Source organism: Kogia breviceps, chromosome 2 (assembly GCF_026419965.1).
Source record: "Kogia breviceps isolate mKogBre1 chromosome 2, mKogBre1 haplotype 1, whole genome shotgun sequence".
NCBI lineage: Eukaryota > Metazoa > Chordata > Mammalia > Artiodactyla > Physeteridae > Kogia > Kogia breviceps.
The window spans coordinates 54,835,996-54,857,971 of NC_081311.1; the positions used below are offsets into that span (position 1 = coordinate 54,835,996).

Sequence of the window (21,976 nt, forward strand, 5' to 3'; positions counted from 1 at the left end):
GGTGGAACACAGGATGAAGAAGGAGAGGTAAGGCCAGGTAAATAATTAATTCATCATTTTATTAGAATTTTTATGACACACTTTAATATATTGGCATTAAGCCATGTGAGTGACTTAAGTTAAACAGGTGACTTAAAAGATTAAATAAAATACCCCATGATACTCTTTCATGTTTTTAAATAAAAATATCTGAACCAGTGTTAATTTCTTGATTTTGATGGTTATATTGGAAAACATCTTCATATGAAATATAAACTAATATACTAGGGTGATGGAGTATCATGTTTGCAACCTACTCTCATAGGTTCAGAAAAAAATTTGTAGTGCACCTGCATCTTTCCTGTAGGTTTGTTATTACTTCAAAATAATAATTTTTTTAAAAAACCCAGAGAACCATGACTCAGGAAGTTATATAACCTGACCTAGACCACATGGATAATAAGTGGCAGCTCCAAAGTGCAACTCAGGTGTGTCTGACTCCTTGGTCCACACCCTTCCCCACCAACCATGGCCCGGACCTCCAGGCTGCCTCCCCCTAGACCCTTTAAAATCTGCCCCAGAAGACCCCTGTTTACTTGCAGAACCGCATTCCCTCCAAGCTGAGTTGTGGTCCTTAAGCTGGAGCTGCTCCCCAGTTGCCCCAACCCTGCGCTGGCCCTGGTTCCCCATCCCGTGCCTGACAGAGTCGCAGGGCATGTGACAGGTGGCAGCAGGGCAGCTGAAAGCACTCAGGGCTCCAGAGAGGCTCTGACGGGCTCCCTGCTCCTGGGAGAGGGATTCCTTTAGCTGAGCTCCCACTCTCCCTGATGATCTCAAGATATTTCAAACCACTCACAGGTAAGCATGGCAATTTCTTCCTGTCTCTGTTCCCCATCATTACCATCCCTACATTAGAGATTCCCTCCTCATCAAGTGGCTTGCAGAGGGAATCTTATCAATTAAGGCTTCACGTGTCATTCCACTACTTAAAGACATCACCACTGCAGGTCATCAGACATCACCAAGGCCAAGACAGAAACTGCTGCCCTCCTGTGACCTTCCAGCCCTGCTCTGCTTCCCCACCTCTGAGCCTGGCGGAGCGGAGGAATGGGGAACCCGCCAAGCGTCCACCTGTACCTGTGAACCATGGTCCATCAACTCAGCTGCAGGCCCCAGAAGCAAGAGCTGGGGGCTCGGTGGTGAGCCACAGCCCATGACAGACAGTTTGTTCCAGCTCAACCTGACCACCCTTTGGCTTCGGGCATGAACTCTGCACACTCTGGAGCCCTGTGGACACTTCCAAGAGCCAAAGAGGCTCTGGAACCGGAATGGCCCCAGGAGACAGCCCTATATGTCACTGATCTGCCTCTTTGCTCCCCTGGGAAAATAGTCCAGCCCTGGTATGTTCTCTCCAGCTGGTGGGCTTTTGGAGGATCGTGATTCTGGGGCTGCAAACGTGTCACTAGCCAGGACCGGGAGGCCAAGGCCCAGGAGGGAGAGGGCTCCCTTTGCCACGTGCCTCCATCGGTTCCTGTGTAAGTGCTCTCGTCCTTCACTGCTTTTGGGAAACTGGATGGAGGGAGAGTGGGTGGCCTCCAGTCTGTGGGAATTTTCCCTTCTTACCGATCGGGAGTTTCTCTTTAGGGGGTTTCCTAAGTGGCCCTCCAGCCTGAGTGCCCTGTGGGGAAATGTACTGGGTAAACAAGATGGCAGCTTCCTGCCTGGCTGTCCTGGAATAGAGGCCCTTGTGGCAGGCCCCTCTCTGGGGTGGAGAGGAAGCCTGGTAGCCTACATCAGTATAAATGTTGCTGTCCACCTCGCCACCCTGATCTGGAGGCACAGAGCCACACAGGCTCTGTTCGTGTGGGTGAGTTTAGCCCCATCCCCTGGGTCTTCCCCAGGGTTGCAGCAGCATGAAGCAGCCCAGCAGCCACAGGCTTCACTATGGGTCAGGCAGGGAAGGAGGGGCCCTCCCTGGGTACCACTGGGACTTGTTCCACGAAACCCTAACTATGGGTACAGGAAGATGGGCTTGCAAATATCCTCATACTTCACTGTGCTTCTGGGCCAGACCCACTGGCCCCAGGGATTCAGCAGGGCCTGCAGGGTGGAGGCAGGGGGAGAGACAGACTGCCAAAGAGAAAGCCTCCCGAGAAAGCAGGAAGGAGGGGACTCCCTCTCATTGACCACCGTGGGGTGGCCAAGACGTGGGCCCTGGTCGTCTCTGCTCATCCTCAGGATCATGATACCTTAGAACTCAAAAGGAGGGTAGCTGAGAGCATGAGGGACACATGGAGCAAGCGAATGTTGACCATATCCTTCCTCCCAACAGCCTGGGAGGGACAGGCCAGGACTGCCTCCAGGACAGAAGTTTCAGCTGAAGCCAAGAGAGGCGAAGTGAGTTCCCCACGGTCACACAGCGAGGAACAAACAGAGACTCCGTTAGAACCCAGGTCCTCTGACTCTCCAGAGCTCTTTACAACTCCTCACCTGCCCAGGTACCACTCCACCTCCAGCCAGAGGGATGGGGCATGAGACCGTGTTAGATACCAGATGATGCTGGGAGTTTCCAAGGATAGTTTAGGTCTTTCCAGAGCTCCTGTCTGTACCTGCCCTGGCCCTCAGGCTCCATCATGTGCCTGAATCTTGACAAAGCACAGTAAGGGGAGACCTTGGCAAATGCTTCAGGTGGGCCACAGCCCTTCCCTTCTACAGAAGGAGCCGCTGGAGCAGGCGCCATGCTGCTGTGCTCTTTGACCCTCACCTTCATCTGGCTGGTGGTTTCTGGCCTTGAGTGCAACATGAAGGAAGTTTGTCTTGGAAGCCCCGGCATCCCTGGTACTCCTGGACCCCAAGGCCTGCCAGGAAGAGATGGGAGAGATGGCATCAAAGGAGACCCTGGACCTCCAGGTACCGAGTGGGAGCTGAGGGACAGTGACCTGTTTTCAGGGGGACTTGCTGTCCAGGGTTCTGGGCTGGGTTCAAGCGTCAGCTGGATGGTGGGAGTTTCCCGGGACCCTTAGACTGGAGCAGCCCTGGAGGGTCTACCCTCAAGGTGCCCGTGGAGTGACAGGTGAGTCAGCCTGGCTGATCATGGAGGTCCAGTCCCATCAGCCCCAACCCACTGTGGGTGATAGACGGCATGCATCCTTGTTTCCCTCTCTCTGCAGGCCCCATGGGCCCCCCTGGAGGAATGCCAGGCCTCCCTGGGCGTGATGGGATGATTGGAGCCCCTGGCCGCACTGGAGAGCGTGGAGAAAAGGGAGAGCCTGGTGAGAGGGGTCCTCCAGGTGAGCAGGATGTGGCCAGTGGACAGAAGCAACTGGACACCTTGCCCACGTGGTCAGTTACATGAGAGATGATGGGGATCAGACAAAACCACGGAAGTCCCCAAAGGGTATATTTTTCAACCTAGATAAGAGACTATGAGGTTGAGAAATCAGAGGGGTCTGGGTCGTGGGCCACAGCGCAGGGACTGGTGGGTATTGGAAGTGTTCCGCGCATCACAACAGCTGATGGGGAGACACAGGGCGTCAGGTGTGGGAGATGAGACAGCACTGGGAGGAGGGGAGGCATTTCCTAGTGCTGAGGCATAGGGGCATTCTGAGGGTGTAGGGGCTTATGTGGACCAAGGACCAGACAGATGATATACCTGGGAACCTCACATGTCCAGGGGAACTCTGGAGCTCTGAGCAGTAATCAAGGTCCATCAGGAGAGTCAGAGAGAACCACATTTGCCCTTGTTGTTGGAGGGTGGGGAAGGGGCTCCTGCCCAGAAACTAGAAAACCCCACAGAAGTGGACAGACAGAGCCATGAAAGGATATGGCAGGAAAGAAGAGCAGAGAGGGGGCTGAGCAAGTGCAAGGCTGCATTAAAGGACAAGCGTGTAGGGAGTAGGAAACACACTCCAAGACCCTTATGACCTGGGGCCTGGGCAGTGGCTCTAGACAAGTGAAGGGCAGAATGCCAGGCTTGCAGCTGGCCTCACACCTGCTTGGCACAAATGGGGGTTTTTGTTGGCCTGCCCCTCTTCTTGCTGGGGCTCTCTCTACAGGGCTTCCAACTTATCTAGGCGAGGAGTTCCAGAGCATACTCCATGAGATCAGCCATCAAATCCTGCAGTCGATGCGTGGTAAGGGGATCCCTTGGGGCCTTATAGGGTAGGGGGGTTTTCCATAAGTTCTCCTCATCCTCAGCGTCAGGCTCCAGAATCTAGAGACTTGACAAACAAGTGTGCATGGAGGTCCTTTTTCAGATGTTCTTGAACGGCTCAGAGGAGACCGAAGTAGATATGGATTATCTCCCTATGTCCTGGGGAAGCAATGTTCCTGGCTATACTGCTTTCTATTGACTCCCAGGAAATTGCATAGTTTCAGGCACATAAGAGACAGTCAATAAGTAACTGTTAAATGGGTGAATGGATAATTAAATGATGAGAGCATGGAGGGGAATCCAGAAAGACTAGGGTTGGAAAAGGGAGCGACGAAGGAGAGAGAGGCAGAGGTGAAGAGATTGGAAAGCGCATGAAGACAGAGAGCATAAAGGGAAGGCAAAGGATTTGGAAACAAAGAGGCCTGTGGCCTGACCCGGATTCCTCTGCTGTCAGTCCTCAGTTTGCAGGGGTCCATGGTGGCCGTGGGAGAGAAGGTCTTCTCCACCAATGGGCAGTCGGTCAGTTTTGATGCCATTGAAGAGTCGTGTGCCAGAGTAGGTGGACGCATTGCTGCCCCAAGGAGTCCAGAGGAGAATGAGGCCATTGCAAGCTTCGTGAGGAAACACAATACTTATGCTTACCTGGGCCTGGCTGAGGGTCCCACTGCTGGAGACTTCCACTACCTGGATGGAACCCCTGTGAATTACACCAACTGGTACCCAGGGGAGCCCAGGGGTCGGGGCAAAGAGAAGTGTGTGGAGATGTACACAGATGGCCAGTGGAATGACAGGAACTGCCTGCAGCACCGACTGGCCATCTGTGAGTTTTGAGCAGGCACTGGGGCCACAGGATGGAGAGGGTCCTGCCTTGCCTTTCAGCCTACATCCTGGGGAATCCACCTGGTCTATGAGGTGCTGTAACACCTTTGTGGCTGTAAGAGTTGGAGGCACCTTAGCCACTCCACTCCCAGGTGGGCCCTGACTCCTCCCCCTTGATTACTAATCAGTCTGACTCCCCCTGGAGCCCCTTCTCAGCTTTGCACTCTGGACAGCCACTCTAAACTTGCCCTTTGGCAAGAGATGGAGGTTTCTTTCTTCCTCTTCTTGTCCAACTCCTTCATTTACAGATGGCAACAGTGAGGTCCTGGGATGGAGGTTCCCTCCAAAAGCACACACGGGGTGCCTGCTTCCTGGCCCCTCTACTCTTTCTTTGCAGCCCACTGCCTGTCCAGCCTTATCAAGATTTAGCTGTGCTGCTCAAGCATAATGATAGACGGGTGGACTTCTGGGAAATTCCAAATGTGTGGAGCTAAGGATACATTTGGGATTATCTGGCAGCCTGAGGTCTGTGGGGCACATCTGCTCAGGCTCTCCATGAGGTCAGAGGACCGGGTGGTGCCCCAGCATGGTGGAGGCCAACCTACCCCTAGTGATTGGCATGTATTATCCACTCCCTTGACTCTTGGGGTAGCAACTCAACTCCCTGACCTAAAAGCAGCCAGCCTATGCCTCTAGGGAAGATCTCACCCCCCACCTCAGACATTACCCAACATCCCCACCACTTCAGACCTCAGTGAGGTGTTTATTGAGCATATACTATATACCAAGCACCTTGACAAGCACTTCTAAGACATCTTATAAACGATGATTTAATCTTCACACAGTGCCGTGGAACGAGCATTATTTTCCCCATTTTTTATACAAGAACACTGAAACTTAAAGAAGTTAAATGTTTTGAGTTTTGTTACATGGAGCAAGTGACAGAGGCTGGTTTCAAACCCATCTACCTGAACCTGAAGCTTGTGCTCATCACCGCCCCCACCCTCTCACTGAACAGAGATGATTCAAGTATAATAAATCATGAATATGTTAACATGAGTTTCCATTGCTTTGGTTTCAAGAAATATTTCTGTGTTTTTAGAAATCAAGTTAACTCTGGTTCTGAGGCCCCACTTATCTGGAAAGTGGAAAGTTCAATCTCAGGTTAAGCTTTCTTTGTTGGGTGGAAGGGGCAACCTGCTCCCATCCTCAGGTTGTATGGGCAGATGGGGAGTTACAGAAATGTCTGGAGGAACAGATGAGCATTAGTGTTTATGGCTGGCATCAAGAAAGGTCCTGATCTAAGTCTACATGTTCCATTTGTGGGTGGTGATATCATGCCTTCCGTTCCCCACTCAGCCCCCTGGATGTCTTCCATAGCCCAACGGTGGTGACATTCAGGGCTCTGTGAGCCACCTCAGTCTCAGGTCTGCATGGAAAGGGACCACGGACCCCATGTCCCAAGGCTGTGTGGGAATTGGATCATGTCCCTACTTGCTTGAGGAGGCGACCATATATATGTCCCAACTCCAGAAAGGTCCCCACCTCTCTCACCTTCACATAATGCTCTCCCTCACTGCATATATACTTCTTTTTTGGAACAGGAGGAAGTTCTGGATTACAATCCACAAGACCAGATGGGAATGAGCAGGAATATTTCTCATTCTTTCATGAATGTCAATTTTTAATCTGGTCACCCTGCCACATGAGCTTAGGGCCCAGCACACGAATTATTGAGCCTTCCCCAAAATTCAAAAAAGCAAGGAGAAACATATTTCCCATATTTTACAGAGGAACAGTCTAAGTCTCTGAAAATTGTTGTCTCCTCATTTCTTGTTAGGTTTATTTTTACTTCCTTTATGGTGTTTGCAATTGTTATTATATTATTTTATCACATTTTAAATTAATTATTGCTGGTTTATAAGAAGACTATTTATTTATTTATTTTATTTATTTTTTTTTTGCGATACGCGGGCCTCTCACTGCTGTGGCCCCTCCCATTGCGGAGCACAGGCTCCGGACGCGCAGGCCCAGCAGCCATGGCTCACGGGTCCAGCCGCTCCGCGGCATGCGGGATCCTCCCGGACCAGGGCACGAACCCGTGTCCCCTGCATCGGCAGGCGGACTCCCAACCGCTGCGCCACCAGGGAAGCCCTATTGATTTATTTTTGATTGATTGTATAGCCAAGCATCATTTTGCATACTTATTTTCCCCCTAATATTTCTAATAATTGATTCTCACATTTTATAAATATATGCTTATATTTACAAATGACAGAAATTTTGCCTGTTCCTTATGATATGTATATTTCTTATATATCATTCTTGTCTTTTTATAGGGGCCAGGAGACCCTATATATTGTTGAAGACACTCAGTGATAAATGTTATCTTTAGGGGGGCATTGAATGTATAATGAGAACATTTCCAGTATTTCAGCATTGAGTTGCTTGTTTTAGGTTTCTGATGCCTCTTATCAAGGCAAAGTTCCCTCTTTTTCATAGTTTGCTGAGATTCATTTTCATCATGAATGTGTACTGAGCTTTATCAGATGATTTTTTTTGGCATTTCCTTTACGGTGTTAACATCAAAAGGGTGTCAAGTGTGAGTTGAGTCATTTCCTGTTCCTGGGTACTGGCATCTAGAGCCCACAGATAAGAGTAAAAGGGTCATCTTTTAATGATTCCAGGGGGTTCCAGGGACCCCACCATGGAACCTGCAAGGTGAGGGCCATTCAACATGAGTGGTTTAGTAATTCGCATTCCGTTGGTTAGTATAAGGAAGACTAAAGAGGCGAAAGCAAGCAGACATTCCATGGTTGATGTCTGTACTCTCACAATGGAATTTATCCCTTCCTCTCCTCTCCCTGTGGCATGGGGGAGGGGACTGTCCTATCCTCCTCCTAATCTTTGTAAATAGGGATGCCCAAATTACTTTGCCTTCCTTTCCTGATTAAGTCACCTAGGGCAGGAATCTCCTGTTCTAAAATTGCTGAAGAGCTGAACCAGCAGAGGGCCTGATCTCGCTGAGGCATGGGGAGATGGAGAAGGGGGAGAATAAAACTGTGAGCAGGTATGTTCTGGGGCAATGTGGATTTCCACCACTTGGATGGAATTTCCCCGGGGGCTGCCAACGTCGATGTCATGGAAGCTAGCCAGAGTTTAAGCCCTACTCATGAGCAGATTGCTTCTTGGAACACAGGGACTTGAAGAGCAAGAGACTATGAAGTGAAATGTTCACTGATGTCATGTTGAGGGGTAAGGAGCATGCAGCTGGAGGCTTTTACAGAGCCCCTTATCTGAAGGACCAGCTCCTGAGAGGAGCTGTCATTTGTAATCAGTCATACAAAGGGACCCAACAACCAGTTAGGATGGGCCGAGAAGCAACAGTGTTCCCACTGATATACGGTGCCTCCTGTGAGCAGGTATTGCCACCCTGGGCACCATCACTCTCTCTACCAACCGCACATGCAAAAAAAAATAAGAGAGAAGGCACTGTCCACCCTTCACTTCAAAAAGCCACCACTCTATGGCCAGGGTGGTGATGAATTAGAGATAAAACAGATTTTAATGACAAAACTAAGGGACAATAATCATTTGGACTATATTTTAACTCAACCTTAGAAAGTTTGTATTCCAAGGGAAGAATATGAAGAATTTTGGGACCATGTATTAGTTTCCAGAAAAGGGTGAGCTTCAAGCCTCAAGATTGTACATATCTGCATTAAGATTCTTAAACTTGTTATATATTAAATTAGTGAGTTAACTGGACTATGTTTTTGATGTTGAAGCATCTCTGCATTCCTGGGATACCCTACTTGGTCTAATGGCTGATACTCTCATCACACTTACCATGTGCCAGGTATTATACTTCCATTAGCTCATGTAATCCTCATTAACCCTATTATGCAGATGTTATTATTACGCCCAATTTACAAATGAGAATATTGAGGCACGTAGAGATTAAAGTGATTTTCCAAAGATCATGCAGCCAGTTCATGGCAGAAGTGGGCTATGAATACAGGAAGTCAGATTCCAGGGACTGTGCTATTAACCATGGATGCATGGCTGGACTTTAATAGCTTGTTTTTTACTTTAAGCTTTCAGGGGAGTTCCTGTTCGCTCCACATCATTTCATTATTCTGATATTAGTGGCTACTAGGGACATATTCTTCCCACATTTAAAGCTGCTGCCCCCTTAGTGTCTGCTCACGGTCACAGGGCCAAGCCAAATACCAAAGGAGTTGGGGTGTTCACTCCACATACTCCAGTGGGGGGCATTGCAAAGTACCATGACAAAGGGCATGGATATATATTTCTACGAAAAGAAAATGTGGAAATCAGGACAGTAATTCAAACCACCAGGGTTATGTTTGCCAAATTTGTTTATTTTTGCAAAGAACGAGCGTTTCTGAAATTTTATTAATAGCTCTACAGTTATTTCCTTATTCTAGTTCGAGTTTCACTGTTTAATTTTTATTTATTCCTTATTTATTTATTATTCCTTCTTTATTTATTCCTTATTTATACTGTCTTTTTTTTAAAATTAAATTTATTTATTTCTTTTTGGCTGTGTTGGGCCTTTGTTGCTGCGCGCGGCTTTCTCTAGTTGCGGCGAGCGGGGGCTGCTCTTCGTTGTGGTGCGCGGGCTTCTCATTGCGGTGCCTTCTCTTGTTGCGGAGCATGGGCTCTAGGCACACGGGATTCAGTAGCTGTGGTGCGTGGGCTTCAGTACTTGTGGCACACGGGCTCTAGAGCGCAGGCTTGGTAGTTGTGGTGCACGGGCTTAGTTGCTCCGCGGCATGTGGGATCTTCCTGGGCCAGGGATTGAACCCATGTCCTCTGCATTGGCAGGCAGATTCCTAACAACTGCGCCACCAGGGAAGCCCTATACTGTCTTTTTAAAACTATCAATGTATCTGTTGTCTAGAGGTGACAGCATTCCGAGGCCTATTTTTGAGTCTTGTGTCAGTCAGATTTCACTCTACTTATTTTTTACTGTGTTCGGTAGTTTTTATAAGGTGAATTCAAATTTACCTGATCTCCATCTGAGAAAATCCTGAGGTGCCTGGGTTAAGGGTAAGGTCCTCCATTGCTTTTACGTCCCCATGGTACCCTAGATTGTGATGAGCTGGGACACTTGAAAAACAATTTTTCATCTTGGCATGAAGGGAAAATTTTAATAATAATAGCAAAATAATACTAATAAGCATAAATTCAAACCCCAGATCTATGACAGGACAGACTTAATGGATATGCATCCTCGAGGGGGGGGTCTTTTTCCCACCAGAGTCAAGTATTTCTTATTGTCCCTTTGCTCACAATGCATATCCCTCCCTCCTCCCGTTCTATCATCTTCCCTCCAAGTCTGTAGGACATATAGGGTCCTGGTTGTATGTAAATCTCTCAGCTTCAGATTTCCACCTTTCTGGGAGGTCTGCTCACTTGCCGTAGGGTTTGAGAGTTCTTTGTCCTCTGAGCCTATGGGCCCTTCAGAGTTGTGTCAATGGCATCAGGAAACACAGCCCTGAGAGGGGTCTTCTTTACAATGGGCCCCTCTCAGTGCCTGGCAGCCTCCTTGATAACAGGAATCTGGGAGGCTTGCTGAACAGGGCACAGTGACTTGAGTACACAAGGGCCGATGACTCTTGAGGAAACAAAGCACCAATCACAAGGCAGAGTCAAAGGGAAGTGGCCCTACCCCTGCTCCACCGCAGGGAAAAAGCAAACCTCTAGAGTTGTTTGGTGAGACTAAGTGTTTCAAAGAGTGGGTGTTGGCAGGAGTCAAAAGTTGTATCAGGGACTTGAAAAAGGCCACTTGATCAGGCTCTGGAGGTAAGAACCGTACACTCCTGGAAACCCAGGCGTGGAGGAGCCACTGACTGATCTGGTATCTGCCCTGCTCAGGGTCTCTGCTTCCCTTCTCACTCTCTCAGTGGATCCTCCCCACATACCCTGGAGACAAGGACGTGAATCAAATGCAGCTCCTGCCCTAGAAAAGTATTAAAAGCACTGGGAGAGTGGGCACAGATGTTAGCTCTAGCTGGAGGCAAGTCAAGAGGGCCACTTTAACGACACGATGCTGGAGGATTCCTTTGTTCCACAAATGTTTGAGCGTTGATTCCGTTTCCAGGCCCTCTTAGAGGTGGGGAAGCAAGATGCCTGTTCTCCTGTTCTAAGGGATTGGGATGGTCAATAAATATGCAACCAAAGAAATAAGACAATTTTACATAGAGAAGAATTATAAGCAGATAACAAAAACAGAGAATTATAATTTTGTGACAGAATGGTTAGGAAAAGCCCTTTCTCCAGCAATAATATTTAAGATGAAATCTGAATGACAACAAGCAATTATGCAAAGGTGGAGAGAGGTGTCCTAGGCTGGAAGAGCTAGTTAGTGCAAATGCCCACGTTCAGCTTTGAATTTGAGTTGTCTGCAAACACTTCCTTTCCTTGTGCCTAGCCCTGTGATGCGCCCAGAGAGGACAGCTGGCAAATGACCAGGGAGGAATGAGGTGACTCAGTGTTGTAGGTGTTTAACCCCTTCCCTGCTGCTCCTAGTAAATTTAATATGAATGCGGGGGCGGGGGGAAACTAGGCAGAACAACTGATACACAGGTGTGCGCCTGTACATGTGTGTATGCATGAGCATGTGTTTGGTAGGATGTCTATGCACATCCCTTCCAGAGACAAATATTTGGAAAGAACTATCATCTGGGATTCTGATCTATGATCTGTGAATCTGTGATTCTAGAGGACCAGATAGCCGAGCTGTAGAGACAGATGCACAGGAGGGAGCAGTGGGGGGAGTCTAGGGTGTTGCAGCAGAGAGCTGCCCAGTGCTAAGCTGGAGACCACACCAGCAGCCCTGGAGAACTGCCCAGGGTACAGCGGTTCTAAGGATGGTTGTTTATCAATCTGGGGTTGAAGGCCAGTCCAGCACTGTCCCTGGTCACCAGACTAATTGGGGCTGACATTGCCAGAGGCCTAGGCTGGAGGACCAGCTTCCCTGCCGTAACCTCTGTGCTCTGAGGAGGCACCTAGTAAGTCATTTCTGAGGACAGAAGAGGCGGCCTCAGCCAAGAGTCTGGCCACATAGCTTGATCCTGGTGAGTTCCATGCAGGGGCTGTGGTGGGGTTGTCAGGCCCACTGAGGGCCTCTGTCTCTCTGACATGGGACCTTGTGCCCTTCCTGGATCCAGGTTACCATCTGCAAACTAAAGGTGGTCTTTTCAGCCAAACAGAAGAATGGAAGTGGGGTGTGTATGCCAGCAACATGTTTAGCTCTGGCTTTGGCCTCCCACATAATCAGGGGAGGTTAAGAAAGAGGGAAGGTGGAGAAGATTTGATCAAGAAAATTCCCTTCCAGGACTTCCCTGGCAGTCCAGTGGTTAAGAATCCGTGCTTCCACGGCAGAGGGCATGGGTTCCATCCCTGGTCAGAGAACTGGGATCCCACATGCCACACAGTGCAGCCAAAACAAAATAAACAGAGAACAAAAAAAACCAAAACAAAAAAGAGAGAGAAAATAAATAAATTTTAAAATTAAAAAATTAAAATTCCTAAAAAAGAAAGAAGGAAAGAAAGAAAATTCCCTCCCAACTTCCTACTTCTCACTGAGTCCTGGAGGAAAGGAAGGGTTAAGGGAGCTGACAGGCCAGGGTGGCCAAGGACAGATGCAGTAGTTATGCAGCAAAGGCAGGGACATTGGAATTAGAGGCCAGAGAGGAGTAGAGGAATAGGCCCATGGGGGCTGGGCTGTGAGGCTTCCTGGAAGGGGACCAGCTCGAGCAAAGGCTGGATGGGAATCTGTTGGCTGGATGGGGGCACAGAGCCGGAGAGGCGTCTCGGAAGCATGCAGAGAATCCTGCCAGGAGGAATATGAGCTGACCCTGCTGGGCCCAGGGTGAACAGAAATTTTAGGAGCCTGGGTTCTGGCTGGAAAAATGACCTCTCAGTGGAAAATCTCAAACCAAGGGAAGGAGGTAAATCTAAGTGTCAACTGGCTAGGATCCATGACCAAAGAAGGTTCCATTCTCAGGGTCAGAAAAAGTTTCCATACCTCAGGGTACTCTGGGTCCCGAGTCCCAGCAAGTGCCTGTCACAAAGTAGAGACTTTATTAAACAGGATGATTGACAGGCTGCTGGGGAAACAGTTGTGATTCTGGGGGTGGTTGGGGCCCTGAGGTGTAAAACAGAGATTTTTATGTGACGTGAGACAATGGATGTTGTAAAACAGGTACCGCCAAGCAATGGGTCACATGCTATAGTTTGAGTCTACGTTTAACGTCCATAGGAAGGAGAAGAAGAGGGATATTTATGCCACTCAGGCCCTCAAGAAAGGGAGTTGAGAAGAGAGCAGCCAAAGGTCATGTAAGAAATGAGCTCTCTTTGTCGGGCCATCAAGAACAGGGCTTGTGTGTCATTTGTAGACCCTGTGGGCTTTTGTGCTTAGGGCTGCCTAACCAACTAAGCCTTGGGCCCACAGGTCATGAGAGCCCCAGGGAAAGTGGGCCCCTGTTATATTACTCTTGCATCTATATTTGTTTTAGTACTGATCTAACTCTAATACATTTTGCTTGTGCTAGTAGTAGTTTTCCTAGTAGCCTGGGAGTAACTCAGGGCCGAGAGTTGTGATATCCCCCTCTGTGTCAGCTGCCCTGAGCCCAGGGTCCAACACATCAGAGAGGGTAGCAAATGTTGACTAAACCAAATGAGATGGAATTATTTTCTTTGACTTTCTCCACTCTAAGGTAAGGACCATGTTCCTGTTTTTGTCACTTCCTGTCCTTCTGTGTGCGGTGACAGCATCCTGCTCAGAAACAAAAGCCTGTGAGGATGCCCAGAAGACCTGTTCAGTGGTGACCTGTGGCATCCCGGTCACCAATGGCACCCCAGGCAGAGATGGGCGAGACGGAGCCAAGGGAGAAAAGGGAGAACCAGGTATAAGACAGGCTGCTCTGACTTCTTAAATCTTTTACCCAACGGGAGAGTGTTCTCTATAAGGGATCTAGCACAGAGACGTGAGGAGGCCCACCTTTCATTATGGTAGGCGATGATGATTCACTCAGAAAAATTCCAGTAAAAGGGCATTCTCTCTAAAATAGAGATGCTTCTCTGGCTCTCCAGGATCCCTCATTGCCACCCAGGAATTGGTGATGTGTGGTTGTCCTTAGAGAAGGGGTGTCTTTTCTGCTCAGGGAGCTGGCCCTTAGGACAGCCATCCCCTGAGACGCAGGAGGATCTTTCTTCTTTGGATCACTACTAGCTGAGTGGTGGTTTCCTGGGGTCAATCAAATATTGAGCTTTTGCAGAAGGAGAGTGAACGACAGACACTGGGTCACAGTTCCTTCCTCTTCCAACAGGGCAAGGGCTCAGAGGCTTGCAGGGCCCTCCAGGGAAATTGGGGCCTCAAGGAAATATAGGGAATCCTGGGCTTCCAGGACCAAGGGGCCACAAAGGAGATTGTGGAGACAGTTCAGGTAAGGAGCTCACCCCAGCAAGTGATGTGGGCTGAGGGGACCCAGGACCTGGGAACTCCAGGGCCAGGTGGCTGGTGCCTCATCTCCTGCTGCCCCACTGGAAGATGCTCAGCTCTGCTTCCTGACCCAGCGCCCCCATTCCTCTCAGTTGCTTGGGGCCCAAGGGGGTTCCCACTGGTGCCCGGGTATAGACTTCCGAACCCTGCCCACCTCACCCTCAGCAGACCTCTGTAGGACATGTGCCCTGGCCCTTCTTCAGCTGCAACAGTCCAGTGCATGGTTCCAGGCTTCAAGGGAGGAAACTGGTCCACTCTGCTGTAGGATTATGTCTGTTGTGGCATGAAAAGGGTTAGCCTCATAGGACCCCTGGATAATGGGGGACATCACAGCAACTTAGTTCAGAGTAAAATAAATTCAGTAACAACAAAACCAAAAGGATGACCTCTTACTTATATTTGTCCACTGGCGATCAAAATAACAAACGTATTACAGAGTTTGCCTAGAATAGGAAATGAAAATATGATTAAGAAAAATTTTCAAAATGGAGAATAATTAGCTAGGGCCTTTTCTTATAAATAATTATAATATTGCAATATTTAAGCAGTATATGAAGAAAAGGATCCAGAGCTATAGTTTATGGTACTATTATTTCCAGAGTTATAGTTTACAATAGTTACTAAGTATATCTGAGAAGGCAGGAATACAGTTGTTTTTCCTTTTGCTTCTTTTCGTTCTCTTATTTTTCAGTAAGCTAATTTTTTTTTTTTTCCAAAATACTCTGCTCTCCAGTTGAGGGTCTTCTTCTAAATAAATATCCTCTCCCTATTGCTTTATAGTTGTCGAGGCTAAGCTGGATAACTTAGAGAGACAGATAAGGAGCCTGCAATCAAAACTGGATCACATCAAAAAGTGTAAGCTTTTTTTCTATCCCCAATGTGTCCTTGACTCTAACTTTTTTCTCCAGAGTGCTCTAGGTTTTGGGGGGGACGGTGGAAAAGAACTTACACTTATGACGACTTATTATATACTAGGTTGGAATTTTCTCATAATGTGGTTTTATTCAATCCTCTTGCCATCCCTATTTGTGGGTATTACACCCATTTTATTTACAGGTGAGAAAAAAATAGGTCCAGGAAGTATAGATAATTAATTCAACAGCATACAGTTAGGAAGTGGGAAGGAGGATGGCGTGGAGGTCTGCTGACTCTGGAATCTTTGCTCCTTCCTTAGCACCCACAGGCCTCAGATGGTGGTCCATGCCTCCTCTTTCTCATCCTGGTGCCCACATGTGGCAGTGGGGCTCAAGCATGTTTCCCTAGGTCCACCTGTACTGGGACAGTTTTTAACAGATATTTGTCCTAAGGATGGGATATGCCAGGAGAGCCCCGGCTTGCTGCCAGGGACTTGCCTTCCACCTTCTAATTAGGATCTCACCAGAAGTGATAGAGAATGGGGCTTAACCCCAGACTCCCAAGTTCCCAGAGAAGGGCTTTTTCATCTGCTGTCCTAGGATGGGCTTGAAGCCAAGTCAACCTCACCTACATTTTGTGATTGCAGTGCAAATCTTCTCCTTGGGTAAAAAGTCTGGAAAGAAACTCTACGTGACCAATGGTGAAAAGATGCCTTTTTCCAAAGTGAAGGCTCTGTGCGCTGAGCTTGGGGCCACCGTGGCCACCCCCAAGAATGCTGAGGAGAACAAAGCCATCCAGGACATGGCCCCTGACATTGCTTTCCTGGGCATCACAGATGAAGTGACCGAAGGCCAGTTTATGTATGTAACAGGAGGGAGGATAGGCTACAGCAACTGGAAGAAGGATGAGCCTAATAACCAAGACTCAGAGGAGGACTGTGTCCACCTCCTAAGAGACGGGCTCTGGAATGACATCTCCTGCTCTTCCTTCTTCTTGGCCATCTGTGAATTCCCAGCCTGAAGAGGCAGGTTCCTCCGCCCCCTCCTTGACTCCCTGCTGAGGTCCCTGATGCTCTGAAAGAGAATTCAGTGCCAGTTTCCCCGTGTCCAGTGTTGACTCATTCCTTCATGGGGATGGGAAAAAAGCAAGGGGACATATTTGATTGTGGGAGGATGAAGTGAAAAGAGACTGACAGTGGGGCGTGAGGGTTTCTGGGTCCAGTCCAGTCCATGGCAAAGGACACCTTCTGTCCTGCCAAAGAGCACAGCATTGGGTCAGAGTCAGCCTCAGAAAAATCACATTCAAACCCTCTCCTTTTTTAGTGAGGACACTGCAGCCCAACAGATGGATCAATGGAAGACCACATCTGTGTCCGAGCAGGCAGTGCCTCAGCTTCCAAGAGATCCAATTCCCATTTTTCCAAGTTGCCACTACCTGGTGCCAAAGTCTCCTTCCCATGGCTAGCTCAGCCCTGTCTACAACATGAGTTGTTTTTAGTTGTTCATGAGCTATACACTAAAACTGTAACACTTGGCAATGTCCTACGTGGGTAACAGCGAATAGCCCTAGGAACCCCCTCACTTGCCCAAGTGGCTGTGGCCTCCCAATAGTCACTAGGCTGATCTTGAGAACGAAGGGCAGACTTCCCTTCCCGCATACTTTTAGGAGACTCTTGATATTGTGGCATATGCCAGTATCGCGGGAGGAGGCAAATGGTCAGGCAGGCTGGGTCCTTCCTTACAGGGCATCATCGGTCTTAATGCCTCCATGTTCAATATCCCCTTTCTTCTGTGACATCCTCATCCCATTATGGCTCAATGGGTCCATTATTCGTAGAGACAAGAGGGAAAATCTCCCTAAAGATGCATTTCACACACTGGGGGTCACATGATACCGCACCATCCAGTCAGCAAATAAAACCTCCCCTCTGAGCAGAGTTCTGACACCATCTTGGCCCACAATCAAGCTCATGACCGTGGATGTTCTTGAACAATCTCAGGGTGGATGGAGCTGGGATTATATGGAGCCCAGGCAGCAAACTGGGGGAAGAGAGTGAATTCCGGTTCCAGCTGTATGCCAATCACAAAATGAGACTGAAAATATTTCATGAATGGGCTAAGGGCCACTTTAACTTAATGAAATATCTTTGTTAAATTAGTTTTCCATTTTATTATTCTTTGTATCCGAACTACCAGAGGGAGTGCCTCACACTTGGTAAGTGCTTGATGAGTATTTGTTGCATGGGTGCACCAAAGAATTACCAAATGGATGAGTGGATGGGATACTGCAAATTGAATATTATAGGGTAGAGTTCTCTCTGAGGTGTGCTTCTTCTGTGAGGCTATCGGGGTAGGGGTGGGATGTGCCGAAGACATTGGGGCTGGCAGGGTGAGGGGGACAGTACCTGTGTCCTCAGCCTCTGGCCCACCTAGATTGTCACATCACTGAATTTTCAACCTCATGAAGCTCTTCTTCAGGCACTGCACTTGGGGGCAGGGAGAAGGGTACTTTTGTGATGTACAGCAGAACAATTCACTATTTGCACTTCAAATCCAGACTGTTTGCCAAAGGAATGGGAAACTGCCTAAAATTTAGAGGCACGTATGAAACCTAAGTAACGTAGGTTATGGCAAATAGAAAAAGGAAAGACCAGAAAGTTTTTAGAAGGAAAGAAGATCCATGTAAGACAACCCAGAACAAGAGAATTATCATAATCAAGCATGAAAGTTACACCTGAATTTTCTCATTGCCAAGACAAAAAATGAGAAAATGTCCGGACGGGTGACCATTATATAATTCTTTCTATTTTATGTAAGGGTGGGGGCGGGGACCATGTCTACCCTGAGATGATTGTCTCCTTTGTTTATACTGTGCATAAAGGTCAGTGTACAAAGATGCAGTCATGTGCTTCACCGGAATTGTTTCCCAGCATGTAATGAGTGCTCCCCTCAGTCAGGGAAATGCAGTAAAAATCTGTGGATGAGCTCAAATTCTTCCATTTCCCTTTCAGTCTTCTCCTTCTAGCTCCTTCCATGGTGCTCCCTTTCCCCCTTCATCCCTCAATCACTAGAGCCTCACATTCCTACTCTGAGAGCTTTCTATGCCACCCAAGACCTGACCCTGCTCCCCTACCCTTAAATCATCCCCAGCGGACATGAAGCTTTCTCCCCGGGCTCTTGGACATGTAGAGCTGGTTCTTCCTCTGATCTAGCACCTGATCGTCTTTTCAGATCTCCTCTCTCTAAATGTATCCCCTGGCCGGCATTCTTCCCTCAGGATTGAGGCAAGAACCTCCCTATATTTACTTCCCAATTCTTATCAGCAAGCAGTGGGGCCCCAGGCAAATCAGCTCAAGAGAAGGTGGAGTTAACCTGAAAATGGATTCTCATGAGAGTCCAAGGATAGAAACTACAGTTCATCCAGGCTTCCCAAGACCTAAAACAAGAGGGAAATTATGGATTCAAGAATACTGTCCAGATCATCTCTTTCACTCTCTCAAGGGCTGAGGGCAGGCTGTTTTCCTTTACTAAGGGACATATGATGATTGACACCTCTTGCACAGGGGACCTAATGAAGCCAGGTGCTCCAAGGACAGACCTCAGGGGCCTCGGGCAGCACATTCCCCTTGGGACTTCAGCAACTTCTTGAGCCCCGTTGTTTGTTCTCGTGAAATAGGAGTCTTCGCCATGGCATGCTGGCTCCCGGGGCCTCAGTTTCCCTATCTGTAAATTGCTCAGTAATGGCTTCTCCCTTTTAAAGCTGGATGAATCAATGATCACCCACAGATGCAGACCTGCAGGGCCCATTTCAGGGGCAAAGCTGCAGGATCCGAGAACTGTCTTCCGTTTTTGTTACCTGCCAATTTTTTCCAAACTCATTGTGCCCTGAACACTTATCACCAATTTCTCAGTTCCATAGAAAGTCAGTCTGAGTGAGTTAGAATGGCAAACCCACCCTGCTCTTGAGATGGGGCCTTTGAGTTTAAATTATGGCTATAAGTCAACAGTCTCCCATGAAGGTATATAGATACAGCCAATATGATTGCAATTTGCTTCTTGTACTAGAATGAAAATAACTGCCAAAACTCGCAACATACAAGGCCCAGGCTCTGGCCTCGATTCTGGATCCTGGTACGGCAAGGCCTTGTTCCCACAGGACAGTCTTTCTTTGGAGTCTTCAGCTCTACTGTTCTCACTTTTTAGCCATGCCCAAGCCAGAGGACAGGGGCTTGGGGTACCAGCTGAAGGCCTAGCATTCACACTCCTCAAATCCCCTTCCTGCCCAGGACCAGCCTGCCTCCCTTCTCGGGCTGTCAGAGGTGGGCGGGAACCAGGGTTCACAGTTTGCTCATTGCTGTCAAGGTTGTTTGCTCATTATTGTGTAACTGAACTACGCTTTAGAACCTGCCAGGAATCAGGGATTTTTTTTTTTTTTTCTTTTCTTTTCTCATTAACCAGGAAGGGATTGAACATTATCATGGAGTGTGGGTTGGAGATGCCGGGAAGTGGACTTTGAAAATTGATGTTGTCCTCCTAACCCTAAGTGGCTGGTAGGGTGCTGGGAAATGAGGAGGATCTCAGGGCGGGTGTCCACCTGGACTGGGTGCTCTTAGCCCTGATGGCAACCTGGGTGGTGAGGCGAACAGTATCTCTAACTATGGACCCGTGGTTTGTCCAAGCAAATACGAGTGTCATGCTCAAAAGCAGTGAAATGCAAGTAACCATTTATTAGCCTAACAAACACCTTGCGCTGGGCCAGCCGCCGCCGACCCCAAATCCAGCCTGCCCTGTCCTGGCAAGCACGACGCTTATGCCACCTCATGCAGCTCTCAGAGCAGCGACCCGCAGAATTGCCTGGAATGCTAAGCCCAAGTCATAGGCTCTCAGCTCCACTCTGCACCCAGTGAATCAAAATCTCAGAAATCTGTTACCTTCGCGAGGCCCCAAGGTGACCCGGGTGTTTTGTCAGCTTGGGGAACGACAGCCTTAAGAAATATAGTCACCATAGCTGCTTTCTGCCTCCCCCTCACTTTTGCAGGAGGGCCTAGAGCCAGGAAGCCAGGCTTCTCCTTTCCTTGTAGACCCTTCATGAGGTGAAGGGCGTCCCGCTTCACTCTGTATATTTTTTCTTCCATTTTTGTTGAGATATAACTGACATAGAGCACTGTATAAGTTTAAGGCATACAGCCTGATGATTTCACTTACATACATCGTGAAATGATTACCACAATAAATCTAGGGAAGATCCATCATCACATTTAAAAATAGTGCTTCACTCTATATTGTCAGACCTGAAATAATCTCCTGTCAGCTGATCGATGCCACCGGTAAAAAGCAGCTGCTGACTGAAATCCTTCCCTATGCATATATGCATATCTTCTTGTGACCCCTGGGAGTGGGTCTGGGTCTGGAACAGCCCTGGGGAACGTCAGAGAAGGTGAGGCCCTGGGCAGGTGAGACTCTGAGTGGGGAATTGTGTGTACATGGACTTGGGGGGTATTCGCATGTATTTTTGAGTGTGTGTGAGCGTCTGTAGGAAAACCAACAGACCCAGAGCTTGAAGTTCCCAGCATCCTGTTGTTAGGGGGCTCAGCCTCTGCCCTGCCCCCAGCCTGTGTCCAAGTTGCTCTCTGCACACCCTTCACTGAGGACCATTGGCTCTGAGTGGTTCCACGGGCTCTGGGTAAGGTGTGTGGGTGCTTGGTTATGGACTAAAGGGTCCACAAGTAGCTGTGAGTTGTGTGCTGGGACCTGCGAGGGCTCAGCAGAGATTGTCTGGGTGCTAATATGATCCTCCGCCCCTTCCAGGTCTTGGATTGTATGTCACCACTACCCCCCACTCCAAAATCCTTATCTGACCACTGAATCAAGGTTGACCCAACCCAAGTCACCATTATGATGCCCTATTTTATTTTCTTATTAGCAATTATAGTCACCTGAAATCATCTTGACCATTTACTTGTTTAAGTTATGTCAGTGTAGCAAAGTCAATGAAGAGCCAGACTGCCTGGATTCAAACCCTGGCTCTACCACACTGTAGCTGTGTGACCCTGGGCAAGTCACATACACTCTCTGTGCTTTAGTTGCCTTCTTGGTAAAATTGGAATAATAATAGTGCTCACCCTACAGGGTTGTCATGAGGGATAAATGAACGATACAAATAAGGCACTGAGGTTAGCACTGGCCTGCAGTAACTGCCATGCAGGCGTTCATTCTTGCTGCTCTTGTGATTATTGTGAAATTCTATCACTCACCTCTGCAGTCCCAGGGCCTAGAAAAGGACTGGGAACCACATGCACACCCAATAACTGTTGAATAAAGAAAAGAATGAACAAATGAATGACTGAATCTAAGTCCTCCCCCCAAATGTGTGTGACCCAACTCCCTTCTCTGGAGCTTGACTCAGCTCCAAGCTGGATCAATGAGAGAAGCAGCCAAATTTATTTTGGAATACGGCTGTGGGCACAGCCTCCGTTCTCGGGTTATTGGGTTCAGTGGCTTTGTACCCCGCGAGCTACAGCCTCCTGCTGCCCTCTGCTGGTGTCTCTAAGACAGGGCCAGAGAACTCAGAGATCATATGGCGAGCCAGGTGAGTGGTGGGGTCCCGTGAGCCCCTTGTCTTCGACTTCAGATGAT

General features: G+C 48.4%; 2 protein-coding genes across 6 annotated transcripts; both read left to right on the forward strand.

The window, feature by feature from the left end:
- Positions 1-1,431: 1,431 nt before the first annotated feature.
- LOC131749965 (pulmonary surfactant-associated protein A) lies at positions 1,432-6,009 on the forward strand. Of its 5 annotated transcripts, XR_010838918.1 has the most exons (7): positions 1,727-1,846; positions 2,312-2,477; positions 2,695-2,889; positions 3,150-3,269; positions 4,035-4,112; positions 4,587-5,287; positions 5,381-6,009. XR_010838918.1 is itself a non-coding variant. In XM_067025259.1 (6 exons), exons 3-6 carry the CDS (start codon positions 2,718-2,720, stop codon positions 4,961-4,963), a joined length of 747 nt encoding a protein of 248 aa, XP_066881360.1. In that variant the 5' UTR covers positions 1,432-1,514; positions 2,312-2,477; positions 2,695-2,717; the 3' UTR covers positions 4,964-6,009. The 5 variants fall into 5 exon arrangements, 3 of the variants coding, with proteins under 3 accessions (XP_066881360.1, XP_066881359.1, XP_058908016.1); XM_067025259.1 differs by lacking the exon at positions 1,727-1,846 and adding an exon at positions 1,432-1,514 and having other exon boundaries at positions 4,587-6,009; XM_067025258.1 differs by having other exon boundaries at positions 1,659-1,846; positions 4,587-6,009.
- A 7,701-nt stretch (positions 6,010-13,710) lies between these two features.
- MBL2 (mannose binding lectin 2) lies at positions 13,711-16,397 on the forward strand. Its single transcript, XM_067027470.1, has 4 exons — positions 13,711-13,891; positions 14,314-14,456; positions 15,302-15,341; positions 15,988-16,397. The coding sequence occupies exons 1-4, from the start codon at positions 13,711-13,713 to the stop codon at positions 16,359-16,361; spliced, it is 738 nt and encodes a 245-aa protein (XP_066883571.1). The 3' UTR covers positions 16,362-16,397.
- Positions 16,398-21,976: the final 5,579 nt, after the last annotated feature.